The sequence below is a fragment of the Stegostoma tigrinum genome, chromosome 29 (genome assembly GCF_030684315.1).
Source record: "Stegostoma tigrinum isolate sSteTig4 chromosome 29, sSteTig4.hap1, whole genome shotgun sequence".
In the NCBI taxonomy this organism is placed as follows: domain Eukaryota; kingdom Metazoa; phylum Chordata; class Chondrichthyes; order Orectolobiformes; family Stegostomatidae; genus Stegostoma; species Stegostoma tigrinum.
Genome location: NC_081382.1, coordinates 15775708 through 15789428, shown reverse-complemented (window position 1 = coordinate 15789428; position 13721 = coordinate 15775708). Strand labels below are relative to the sequence as shown.

Below are 13721 nucleotides of genomic sequence, written 5' to 3'. Positions count from 1 at the left end.
TATCTTATCTAGCTCCACTAGAAATTATCATGCTATCCCTTGGGTGGGGTTATCAGATGTATAACTATCTCTGTAGCTGTCATCAATGTTACTTAATGATAATCAGCTGACAAGAAATCCAGTTTATCCAGTTAGAACGAGTCTTGCACATTTTAAGTTTGCCCTTCCCCCTTAATTAAATACTTTTAACGTGTCACCTAACCACATGTTACTTCAACTAATTCATTCAGAAAAGTCAAATCTCAATGTAAATTCAGAATGAGCTCTGAAAGGGATCATCAGAATGGACACCTAATGTCCTGTCACCTTTGGCACAAAAACATGCCCCCCTCAGCATTGACCCCAATACCGACAACTTCATTGTCACAGCTTACACCGCCATGTGAATGAACAATTTCATCTCAAGCAAAGTAGCCTGAGAAGCAGTTGCTACATAATGTCTAACAGCATGATAACGTACAACTTCTACGACACAATTGCAATAGAAACCTCCACAACCTCAACTTACGATTTTACTCCCAGACCAAGTCAAAATACTGCATTCTATTGAAGTAAGATGCAAGCAAGGGAGCATTTTTACAGGAAGTGGACAAACAAGTATTTTCTCTGGTCAATGGATGAAATTTTTACTCCTATTCATGATCAATAATTAGACTATGAATCATACAAAGTTAGCATGTGGTTACACTAAGTGATGATGAAGACAAATAGAAGGGCGATGTTTATTGCAAGGGGAATAAAATATAAAACTAGGGAAATTTTACTGCTGTTGTAGAAAGTGTTCGCAAGACTACATCTGAAGTAGTAGAGTTTTGGTCTCCTTATTTGAAAATAATCACTCCTTATGCAGTTCAAAGAATGTTCACTTGATTCTTTCCTAAAATGAAGGGCTGATTTTAAAAAGAAATGTTTTAACATCTAGACATAAACCCATTGGAGCACACAATAAAGGCAGTGATGAGAATAACTATTTTCTCTCAGTTATTAGAGTGTGAAATTCTCCACAGAAGCTAGTGGAAGCTGGCTCTTTAAATATATTCAAGGCTGAATTGAATAAATTGTTGGTAGACAAGGAGATCAAGAGTTACATGTGCAGACATGAAAGTGGGGCTTAGAGTCCACTCAGGTCAGGAGTGATTGAGGAGCCTTGAAGGGCCAAATTATGTACTCATGACTCCTTCAGTGCTTAATTCTGCCAACATATACCTCATTTACCTCCATTGTTAATCATCATTATATTCTCAGGGTAAGGTCATAACAATTATATCATAAACCATAAATATATCACAAGTATTGAGCAGTTTCTTAAAAATACTCGCTGTAAGAAACCATTGTGGTTACAATTCTTTACCTATTACTTATGTAGCATCAATCTCCGAAAAGAAACTTTTGGCATTATTCTTGTCTTGAATCCAAATGGCACTTGTAGTATTATCACCCAAAAGACAGTGGCAATTTGGCATTAACATTCATTTTCTCTTCTTGTGTCAGATTCTTCTCCAAAGATGTTATATTCAATATGCAAATGTGATTTCCATTAATGTACTTTAAAAACTGAAACTTGTGCCTTTGTTTTTACTCCTACAAAGATTATATTTGACATACATAGTACAAATTATCCCAATTGCATCATTTATGTTCTAGAATCTATGTACAATTTCCAAAATGACTTTAATCTCAATGGATAAAAGTAACTACACACAGCCCAACGAGTTGACAGATTAGATGTATAATTATATAATTGATTGCATTTATGTTGGTAGATTTATAGTAAAAGCAATACAAATTGTAGATGGATGAAATTAGGGGAAAGGGCTTTGTGATAGCTAATACGCAGAATAGAAAAAATAAGTTTTCAATTAGTTGAGTCAAACTTAGGACAGTAGCACACAGGACATTGGGAAATACAAGTTGACAAAAATATGTGAAATCTTGGCAGAACTTGGCAATTAGCTGGAGTTTTTGATATTTCAGTGTAGAAATAGACATCTTTAATGGTGAACCAGATATCAGTCATGAAACTTTGTTCAGAGTTAAGTACAAGACCAAAGTTGTGTACGAGTGGCAAGAGCTTCAGCAGGCATTCGGGATGGGGAATTTGATTGGGACCAAACAAATGGTTTTGATCTACTAGTATCAAGTTGCAAGAAGTTTTGTCTTGTGCATGACTTGAATGCACATATGAAATACAATAAATTAGATAAATATTTGAATACCACAAAACTAAGGTTTACAACATAGAGTTCCTTTAAGCTCATATGAGCCTTTCTGAAACATATTCAGAGAACTGCATGGCAAATATAAATAGTCTAATATTTTAATGCTCTTTGGGATGGTCTTAAGTGATTAAAATATCATGGAATGTAAGTCCTTTCTTGTTTTTCTCTTTACTTCAATTAGCGACTATCAGTTAGATTACATTATTTGGAATATATAACATTCTTGAAACTCTGCATCCTGAACATTGTTTAAAGAGCAATTTTTAGTTCATTGAAGCGGGAAAGTATGCCTTCCAAATGAACAAGTGAATATAACTTTAGTACAAATGCCTTTTGGTGCAAATCAATCTATTAATTTTAATAATAAAATATGGCACTCGAGTTGAGTCTGATGTTGCACGGTGATGATGTTTAAGTACATCTTGCATATTCATGTACTGTATGTTGTGGCCTGTTGTTACAATTTTAATCTCTGAAAGGTGGTTGATGTTAGCATCATCAAATCAGATGAGACCAAGCTAATAAAAACCAAACCAGCCCACCTCACAGAACAAATGCAACATGATTTCTCAAAAGCAGATGAAATTGTTAGTTGAAAAGTCACTTCAGAAGCAAGCTAATAACAAAATACAGTTCAGTGCTTTTTTTTGTAAGCCTGCCACTGGTTGACAGTTGTACTTTCTGCCATAGAGGACTTTACGTCTGATGTGAATCCAATTCTCGATCAGGATTTACACAAGTACAATGTCCAGCAGAAAGTCCGTGCCACATTTAGCCCTTCATTGCTCATGATCACTAAGGCACAGTCACATTCCAATACCACTCCATTCCGGTTATTTAATTGTATTTGGGACTTTACTGGTCTGTTCCACTCTACCACTTCTGAGCAGTCTAATAGTTAGCATTAACTGATCAAGTTGAAACAATGCAGTTTCAATGTTGCACATTGCTGCAAACTCCGTCCTATTTGTTATGATTATCTCCTCAAGGCAGCTCTAAAGGTGATATTCACATGTTTAGGAAATTACGACTTGTAACTGAATTAAAAGCTGTCCCCTCCACCTTTTATTTCAGTTGCAAAAAATCTTTACTTATTGAATTTAACTTAAATGATATCAATCTCAAATTACTTTTTCCATTGGCTTTGTTCTGGATTTTCCATTATAATTTAAGTTTTTCACTCATTCCATGTAAAATTTCTCTCATCCTATTCAAGTTGCAACTCATATGCATTTTTAAAAACATATGTAGACCTTATAGAAGTCAATCTTAGCTTTCTAAAAAAAGTTGAAGAATCAGCGGTGTGCTATTTCAAAGTGCACTGCAAGGCAATAAATATTGATTTGTTGATCTAAAATTGGTGTAATCATGACAAATTTTCGAAACCTTTTCAATGACAATAATATGAACGCTGACTATATCCAACTTAAATCAAAGTCGGGATTTCTTCACCTCAGATATGTTGTTTACACAGTGCCTGCCTCCAGCCTCACAAATATATTTTCTTAGTTCAGCCAAATTGACAACTTCCAGGTCAGACCCATGCTGAAACGATTTGTTTTGTAAAACGTACTGCGTATTTGTCAAGTGACCTACTTGATATGTGTCACAGTGCACTTTGATTCTCTTGAGAATAAAAGCATGTACTGTACACATTATTTTAACTACCAGACATCCTGTAATGAAAATAGCAAATCACTTGGTTTGCCTATTTTTCAGGTTGCATTGCAAAAAAGGAGTGTTGGGTGTTTCGTTTCAGTTTTCTTTTTAATGCAGGAGCATTTTTCTTCGTACTTGCTTATGCCAGACAACAAACTTCAAACAGGCCCCTCTGTATTCTGATTGACTAATCCAAGTAACCGAATTTGTAAACGCCTTTTGTCTGTAACGCAGCTTCGTGCTGTCTTTGCCAGAGGGGCAACGGGATCCCACCATATAAAGGTAGTCCAGATGTTCAGTGTACAAACCAAGCAGATTTCAAGGAGAAACAAGACAACTTTCGCTGCGTCGAATGCATTCCCTGTCAGTGGGCAAACCGTCAAAAGCTCTTTCATAGCAAGTGTTCCGCCTTTGGCTTGCTGGTGAAGACTTCTTAAACAGATGTTAAAATTATTAATGCAGTCTGGAATTTTTGGGGGCTTTGCAAGTTTTACTCTAAGTCCCAATATCCTGGGAACTCTGTCGAAGAGCTAACTTTGTAAAATTACTATTTGTGCGCTCTTTTTAAAGTAAAATGCATAATATCGATACCCTGTAATTTTCATTGCGCACTCTCAAGTAGTTTAGGACAGTTTATTTAAACGCATTGTTACTGTAATAGGAAAGGACATTCGTACTTCAGATCATTCATGCCTCTCAGTCAAATTTAGCCAGATCAATCAATTATGTCCCGTTTCCAATGATATCCAATAAAAGTGAACGATTTAAAACCAACTACCCATTCAAACTTAGTGTGCCAATGGCTACATAACCAAGTCGTTTATGTTGATAATATTTGAGACAAAATTATTTTTTTCTGTCATAACCCATTAAAACCCAATGTATAGTCCAATCTACTTACCTGTAAATGCTTTAAAACTCTTACAAGGAGTTCTAGAATTTGCCTGAAATGGCGGGAAATCATGTGAGCAAAACCACTTAAACACTGGCATTCGGAGTATCAGCCAGGGGCGATCGATAAAACGTTGAATATCTCAGGAAACAAAAAAAAATACGCTGCTTTCCTAAATTTTATTTTGAAGCGCTCAGTGAACTAGCGTGTGGTGAAAATTCTATGTCAAACAAAATCTAAAGTATATTTTATACCTGACTTAATGGTATTGATAAACATACCTGTTACTCCCTAAAATGTTCGCTTTTCTCTCGCAAATTATGAATTCAGTTGTCCCAAGCTCTTCATTGTCACGCCTAAAATAAATGATTGTATTGCTGATCAACTTTGAAGACTTTGAGGAATCTAAATCTGTGAATATTTATTTGTCTTTCATTCAAACTGTCTCCCTCCCTCTTCCCTCCCCCGAGCGGAGGGACAGTTGCCGAAACCGTACTGGTACCGTCTCTAATGTTGTAGGGGATCTGCGAGGTACACTTTCTTCTTTCAGCGCAGACTTCGCCCCGTGTTTGAGATCTGTGTTGAGATCATGTTCAAATGGCGCTGAGTAAAGAGGTGACTCACTGCAGGGGTGGGAAATGCGAATTGAAGCGAACGAGAGGGTGCAGTTCGTATTTTGCCGTTTAGAAGTCTGCGTAGGAGCGCTCAGAATTCTGTCACTTCCCAATTAATGATCAACTCACTGAGCAGTCAAGGCCTACTCATCACTGAGACAGCTGAATGAGCTCAACCTAGCGCGCTGCGTGAATGTCACCACATCCCCGGCACAGCGCTGTGTCCAGCAACAGCAAGTGGCTGTCTCCAGCAAAACGCGCACGATCTGGACACCAAGTGGGTTGCAAGTGGGTGTGAACGGGGCTGTTTTCATTCCGTTACTTCGTTATAGATAGTCCGCTGAGTGGGGAAACTGAAATAGTGCTCCTTTTTATTGACAGCATGGTGACTGAGGGGGTGGACAGCGAAGGAAATAAATTGTAGCGGTGTTTATAAACAGAGCTCATTCACCAAGATGACAGGTGCTGTAGATGATTCGGCAATTTAGAATTCTCTCCGGTTATTTTGAGGAATTGCTGGAAATGTTGGGTCAAAATCCTGGAATTCCATCCCTAAAGGCATTGTGGGTCAACCCACAGCAGGGGAACTGCAGTGGTTCAAGCAGGCAGCTCACCACCACCTTCTCAAGGGCAACTGGGGACGGGCAATAAATGATGGCCAGCCGGAGACGCCCACATCCCACAAAATGAATTTTAAAAGTGTGCGCTACCATAAGGTTGCAAGTTTGTGGATACTTGGATTAATTATCGAGTTTTGTCCATTACTCGCCTTATTTTTTAAAAAATCAGACATTGGTGTTAATAGCTAACAATTATTTGATTTTTTTTGTTTACGTTTATGATATAGATTTGTGTAAGACAAAACGAGGACTGTAATGACATCATTGTAGAAGCAACTGGGAGGAGCTAATAATCTCTTTCTGGGGAGTAAGTTAGTCCTTTCCTTTGAAGAGAAGTACTTATAAATCATTGCACAATAAGCTCGAAACTCTTTGTAACTCGTTTCGCTTTATTAAAAGGCACCATTGCAAAAATAAACATTATCTTGTTATCAATCCTGTGGAAACAAATGAGCTGTATTCGGTCCAGAAGATATCGCCATAGCAAACGGATAGCTTCTGCTCTAATCATATCATTAGCACTCTTCAACATGTTAAGACAGAGAAACATATGCTACTGCTACCTCTGTGATGCCCAGAACGGCCAACATACAAACAAGTTGCGAAGCCAGAAGTCAAAATGCTAGTTTGAAATGTGGTGTTGAAAAGGCAGCGAAGCAGAAAACACAACAGGTATGTGTGTTGTGGCAGGAAATGTGAACAGCTGGAACCAACTGTGCTTGCGACTATCAGTTACCCAGTTCGGGCATAAAAGTGCGCTGATTGCGTGATTTGTTAAGGTAAATATGTTAAGAGAGTCTGAAGCTTGAGAAAAGATAGCCACACACCTGCAAGTGAGTGTTTACACTAATATTGACAACCAACTTGAATAGGAGAACCCCTCGTATTATTAGCTCAGTGCAAATCCTATCGGCAGAAGTGTTCTATGAATATAAACTGGCAGCATCGTGAAAAAAGAGACATTATCGCTCTTATTTATGCCTGACCTATGGGCATGAAAACGAAATAAGTTCGAAATGATGAGCATATGGGTTTACGGAGGCAATGGGACATCACGGAAAAAAGATGCACACGTTGAACGGGAGTTCTGAAAACGAACCGTTACTAAGTATCCCGAATATCTCTCTCCCCTCTCCGTCGCTGCAAGTTCCAGCACTTTTTTTTCGCTTTCTCAGCCTGTTCGAGGTAAAAGGAGAGAGGCTGTGACATGACGCAAGCCTCATTGGCTCTGGTTAATTTTGGTTTCACTTCTCCCTCTGTATTGGACGGCTGGCGGTGTGGGAGGAACACCAGCCTGACCAATGCGGTGCGGGAGGACCCCGGGAAGGGGGTTCCGACATCACACGGCCGCTTTCCAAGCTTACAAGTGCTCTGAATTCACAAGCTAGTGGCAACTCTCATCCATTCGCGGTTTCTGGAAGTCATTACAAAGTCCCGCAATTCACATAGTCGGGCGAACCCAGTGCAATATTGCGGCGTTTAACTCGACCTGAGGTGGAGTTGGGGGCGGGTTAGTGTTGGTAGGCAGTTAGCTGTCAAAAGGCTCCGGCACAGAACAAGAGTGAACCCAAACTAGGAGGAGGTCCCAGTTTACACACACACACACACACAAATCTGGGTTAAGGTTAAACCTGGAAGCCTATTCCTCCCCTTCCCAACTCGTTCCCCAGTAATCAGATAATACGAGAGACCACAGAAAAATTTGAAATCCGGCTAAACTCGCAGGCCCCAACCGAGTTCTCAGAGAAAATGGAGCAATCTCCCGTTTATTTTTTCTGCCTCGACGTTTTGTACATTATGTTGAAATACTATTGCAATGAGTTTTCAGGTGGAAAAATACTGGTAACATCGCACTGGTCGTTCGCCCTCTCTCACCATTGTGAGGTTAAATCACAGCTTCAGTGAGAAGGTCTTTCACCTGAAAAAAAACACACAAACATTTCCGAGGAAACATCTCCCTTTACGTCTCAGTCCCGAAACTTGTCCCCGATCGGATGAAAGCGCTCTCACAGATCAAGCCCGGATCGGCGTGTTTGAAGTGAAATTTCCAGCCATAACATCTGGAGGAGCTAGCGTGCACCTAAAAGCCCAGAGAGAGCACACGTCCCGAATCACACATTCATTTATATATATATATATATAAAATATATACACACACAGAGGGAACAGGCAACAGCATTCGCCGGTCACCTGTGGTTAAAACAACTCCATCTGAAACCACACACCGTCCTGCGCGGCGAAAACGCGCGAATTCAAAATAATAAATTTTTAACAAGAAGCTTTTTTCCCCCCAAAACCTCTCCCCAAAGCAAGCAAAAGAGGGTAAACGTCATCTACGCTTTATAGCCGGTCTCATAAATCGCTGGGTGTTACCTTAGGTTAAACACTGTTTAAAAAATAAGTTTTTAAATTTTTTTAAAATTTAAGTTTGACTTCCCCACTCGCAATTATGACGGAATTTTTCATTGGAGAAAGTTAGACGTCTGAAATGAGCACCAATCTCTGTCTCTCTCTGTGTCTCTGCGTGTCAGGGCTCCTAAAGCTGGGATCCAAGTGGGAAATTTGATGTTTTCAAACTGATTGATTAGTCAGCCTTAATGTTACTAGAATCCTTTCAATGGGAACATTAGAAGGAGGTGCTTTAGTTGGTGCAGGCTGATAAATTAGCATATTCTTGTTTATACATCTCTGTTGCAAGTGCGTGTTTGGGGGGGGGGGAGAGGCAAGAAAAGGGGTCGTGTCTTATTAAGAAAACAGGTTACTCTGTAGCGGATCATTGTGATTGAGGCGGTAGAAGAGGAAACTCGTAAGCGAGCGAGAGAGAGCGTCCAGAGAGAGAGAGAGAGGGAGAGTGAAGGGGGCAGAGAGACTTGAGAGGGGAGCGAGAAAGACTTGCCTGGAGAGAAGATGCAAGTTTTCAGTGTGCTACCCGCCCTCTGTCTCTTAGCTCTGGCTGTGGGCTCGGAGTGTGACGGGCAGATGGCAAGCCGGCTCCGGCGGTCCAAACGTGCCCTCCTCCTGGCCCGGGATCACCGGCATGGCCCTGGGGCGGACTCCCCGGGATCGTGTGGCACGAGGCTGCCCCGTGGCAAGCGGGCAGTGCCCCTAGCACCTTCAGACCACCCTCCCCGGCTACAGCAGCAGCAACAGCCGGCGCCGCACCACCAGTACCAGTACCAGCAGCACAGTCAGGCCAGGCTGCTGTATTTCACCGGGAAGGGAAACCAGCTGCGCCTCCGAACCAGCACCGAGCTCCCCAGGCGGAGGTTCACTGTGGAAGTAAGGGTCAGACCTGAAGGGGGGCAGCGATCTCCAGCTGTCATCGTGGGTAAGTGTCAAGCTTTCGGAACAAAGCATCAACAAACAAAAACAAAAAAAAAATGTCAACCTAACTTTGTCCGCCTGCATAGTGATAACACGCGGGTTTATTTTGTACACAAGTTTTGTTGCGACTGCTTTTAGATTCTGTCAATAATCTCCCATTTGTTAAAACGTATACAGCAAATTTGCCTCTGGGCCATAGAGAAACCGAATTTCAAATTGAAAATTGAAGCGAACTTAAAAATCTATTAATCAACCACTTAACCCTAAATGTAACTGTCACCGTGACACGCTGTCAATTGCGATCTGGATAGACCTTCTCTCCGGATTAAGAATAGGATGCTGTCCCTTCAGTCATCATCAAAGTTTGATTGTCGTCAAATGCATCTTTTGCTTGGTGTGACTTTCTCAGCCATTCGTGATCCCCCCCTCTCTCTCTCTCTCACACACACACACACACGGCGCGTAACGGGGCCACTTTAAGCCTCCTGATTCTATGAATGGTTTAAAATATAATTTTGAGTGAGGCGCGCCGTTCTGCCCGCGCTCACAGTGAAAGTGCTCGGCGTCTTTGATCCCGATCGCAGCCAACAGAGAGCGTAATCCCTAACTGAAAGGATCGCACAGTTACACACACACACACATACACCGGGGACAATGTTTTGCCTTGAACTCGTGTAAGCGATAATAGGAACAGTCACAAACCGTACTACTACGGCTATTGCAAAGGCTGCTCCCCGGCGCTCCACAAAACAAAAACAGGGAAGCGGAGATTTCTCGACCCCTCCCCCTTCCGATGCATTAATCTAAGCACCAAATAATAGAGCGAACTTTGAGGATCAGCACGTTGTTTTACAATTTACTGTCTCATCCTCCCCGGTTAACATGGCTTTGAAGCAACTGACTTCTCTTGCACTCAACCCGACGTTAACGTCCATTGCGATTAAAGATGAGATTTGTCATGCGACAATTAAAATCACGTTCAATTTGGTGGGGTGGGGGGGGCGAGAAAGAAATCTCATCTGCAAGATAATCTGAGGTCAGTGCCGAAGGAGTGAGTTGTTCATGCACCGAGTCATTTGGGAGGTCGGGGGATGATCTGTTATCTCATCGCATGTGTAATCCTGTTTTCAATGTGACATTATTGTTTACGTCTGTGTTCGTGCGATACTATCTGCGAGACGAAGGATCGCGCCTCCTCCCCAGCTCTCACCCCCTCCAGTGAAGATTCCCCTCACGTTCAGACTCTCTCCAACCGCCCCCACCCCCCACCCCACAGCACGACCTTCCTTCTGTTGTGTGGCAGAGACCAGCTAAGACTCTGTAAACACCGGCATTGCACACAGATCCCATACCTCTTTTCACACGCGGAGTTGTGGCATTTCTCTCGTGTCTCATTCCTCCCCCCGCCCCCCAACCCAAAAGCGTGTGTTTCCAGCAGTTGGCGCGAATGTCGTTCGTGTTCGACAAGAGTTAATATCCACCTTAAAACGAAACGGTCTTCTAGCTCCCACCCACCAACAAAAACAGACACACCAACCAGCCACTCCCCTTTCCTACGGAACGGTGACAAATACACCGACGGGATCTGAATCCGTTTGCAGAATGATGTCATGTTCCAATGAACAGCCTCGTACCTTCCACGTCCTGTTCTGATATTGCGTTAGATCTATTTAGATTCGCATTGGGTGGTCAGATAAAGTCGGTGGCGTGTGAGAAGAACCCTTTCGTTTCAAAATTGTTTGTTAGTGTACAATTGAAATTGTCAGCTTGCTCTCTGAAAATCTGTCAGCGAATCATTAGGAAAAAATAAAACTGCCCTTTTCAATAGCAAAGGGTGGATTTATTTTTAAGAACACATTTTACTGACAAAAGGGATTCATAATTGGCCAGTAAAAGTCTGAGAGGCAATGAGGTTATTTTTAGTCCAGAATTTTTTTTGGCTTTGTTAAGAAAGGACTGTCACTGGGCGCTGCGCACTTCAGTTTTTTGTAGGATCGCCCTAACGTGTTTACTTATTTTGAAGGATTTGCTGCTTTTAAAAAAAGTGTCCGGGGGGGGGGGGGGGGGTTGGGGGAGGGTGCTGCTTTAGATCTGAACGCTAGAAAAATCCAGTCTGTTTTGTATTTGCCGTCCGGGAGTTGTTGCTCAAAGCGAGGGCATTTGCTACAAGCGTTGATGGCAGACTGGATGGCGGTGTTGCCTCCTGCCAGGGTCTCATCAGGTTGCGGTGTCACAATAATGCAACAGCCCTCGGCTCGGCGGACCCGGTTGGTAGGTGTTTCGGGAAGATTCAGACCTGACGTGGTGGGATATTTGGAGGGAAGGGCTCTCTGCAATGCTGCGGAAAGCAGCACCCCAGTTCCCGTGGCTGCAGCCGGTCAATTGAGGAGAGGGAGTGGGGAGGGGGAGATGAGTGGGCGTGACCATCATAAACCATTGAATGTTATTTCGCAGACCCGACGGGGGAAGGAAATAAAATGAAACGGATTCTTTGAAACGTCTAGTGCCCAAAGCGCACAGGACAGGGTAGCGCCGACTGCAGTGAGCGTTCAGTAGTATCTTTTCAGTTATGTGGAAGGACACTTGCTCTGCATTGCGAATAATCCGTGCATTCTCAGGCTCGGCTCGTTTGCAAACCTGGGGTCGGCAACATCTGCTCCAGCCCACAGACTGACTGCAGTGTTTGAACTCGGGTCACGGGGGGGGCGGTGAGAGGGTACACGACGCTGGCTGTCTCTGAGCAAGACACAGAACGTGTTGCGTCCACACCACAACACGGAAGGAAATAAGTGCCGAAACGGGAGATTTCCCTGTTTGGGTCAACGTTAGAAAAACGGACGTCCAGTCTTTCCGCCCCCCCCCCCCCCACCCCACCCCACCATGTCTCTCCCCAACCTTGCCCCTCCCCAGTTGTTGCCCCTCAGACAATGAGAAGCCCACCCTTCCGGAGTGAGGGATAAAGCCTCCTTTCTAGCCCCCACTCCCGCCATGGAGGGAGACACACATTCAGTTCCGGCCGATGGTGTCCAATCCGCTCGCTTTCTGATGGGCTTTCCCTTCGTGGAGCCACGGGCGGAGCCAGACTGTCATAAGGCTTAGGGAAAGGTTTTTTTTTGGGGGGGGCATGTTGGGCAAAGCCACCTCACTTACCCCCTCTAGAAAAAAAGCCCCTCCCTAGAGAGAAGGCAAAACCTCCTCCTGACACACAGCGCGCAATTCACTCAGTCACACACACACACACACACACACACACAGAGGTGCAGACTTACTGGGACAGGGCGGGATCCTCGCTGAATTTCCCGATCTGCAAACACAGCGACTTGGGGAAATTCATCCTCTTCCCACTACCAAACACAATGCTGCTGAAATAGTCACAAAGAGCGAGAGAAAAAGCAAACAACATTGCTGGAGAAACTCAGCAGGTCTGGCAGATTTATGGAGAGAGAAATAGTTAACGTTTCGAGCGTAGCACGGCGTGGTTAGACTTGCGGAGTTTCTTCTGTGGAGGGGTCGCTGGAACCGAAACGTTGACTGTGATTTCGCTCTACAGATTCTGCCAGACCTGCTGAGCCTTTCCAGCAATTTCTGTTTGAGCAACTTTGCAGCAACTCTGTTTGAGTTTCTTCTGCTTGAGTTTCAGATTTACAGCATACACAGTTTTTGTTTTCTCATTTTATTTCTCATAACACGCTGGAAAGACTCAGCAGTGCCAGTCTCTGGAGAGACTTAGTTTTTCAGGGCAGCACACAAAGGGAGGGTTCCCCTCCCCACAGATGGTGTGAGACCTTTTGAATATTTCCAGCATTTTATTTCTTTTTAATTTCAGTTGTTTATTTGGTATTCATTGCTCAGTCCGTGCTACCAGCTTTAAGCAAGGTTTCCCAAAACTGGGGGAGTTGGGACACAAGTGGTGCTCTGTTCATAATGCAAAAGCCCGATTCAAGACGACCCTCGTTCTCACCATCAGTGAGAATTAGACATAAGCCTCAAAAAATGGGTCACAGTGGCAGTGAGACTTCACCACGAAGAAACTGCTAAATCCCGCCCATTACAGAAATAAAGGTAACTGAAACATGCCAATGAGAATTAAAGAGAGAAATAAAAACTGGACATACGTCATTACCTGGCTTACTGCCTCTCCATTATCTGCATTTTCTGTTTTTATTTCCTGGTAATTAGGGATTTATGACTGTACAAATGAACCGGGTCAAATCCAATCCAGTTAACTGCTGTGCCACCAGCCTGTTCAGTCATCAGTTGTCATAGAATCATGGAGATGCGCAGCATGGAAACAGACCCTTCTGTCCAACTCGTCCATGCTGACCAGATAACCTAAATTAATTGAGTTCCATTTGCCAGCATTTGGTGCATATTCCTCTCAACCTGTACTATT

At 43.0% G+C, this 13721-nt stretch overlaps 1 protein-coding gene across 3 annotated transcripts in view; it reads left to right on the top strand.

Annotated features, from left to right (window-relative positions):
- The first annotated feature begins 8747 nt into the window (after positions 1 to 8747).
- LOC125465534 (pappalysin-1-like) overlaps positions 8748 to 13721 on the top strand; it is a 316341-nt gene continuing 311367 nt past the window's right edge. For all 3 annotated transcript variants that reach the window (XM_048559167.2, XM_048559166.2, XM_048559165.2), the window contains exon 1: positions 8748 to 9332. In XM_048559167.2, the coding sequence (XP_048415124.2) occupies positions 8912 to 9332 (421 nt within the window). In that variant the 5' untranslated portion in view covers positions 8748 to 8911. The remainder of the gene's footprint in view (positions 9333 to 13721) is intronic.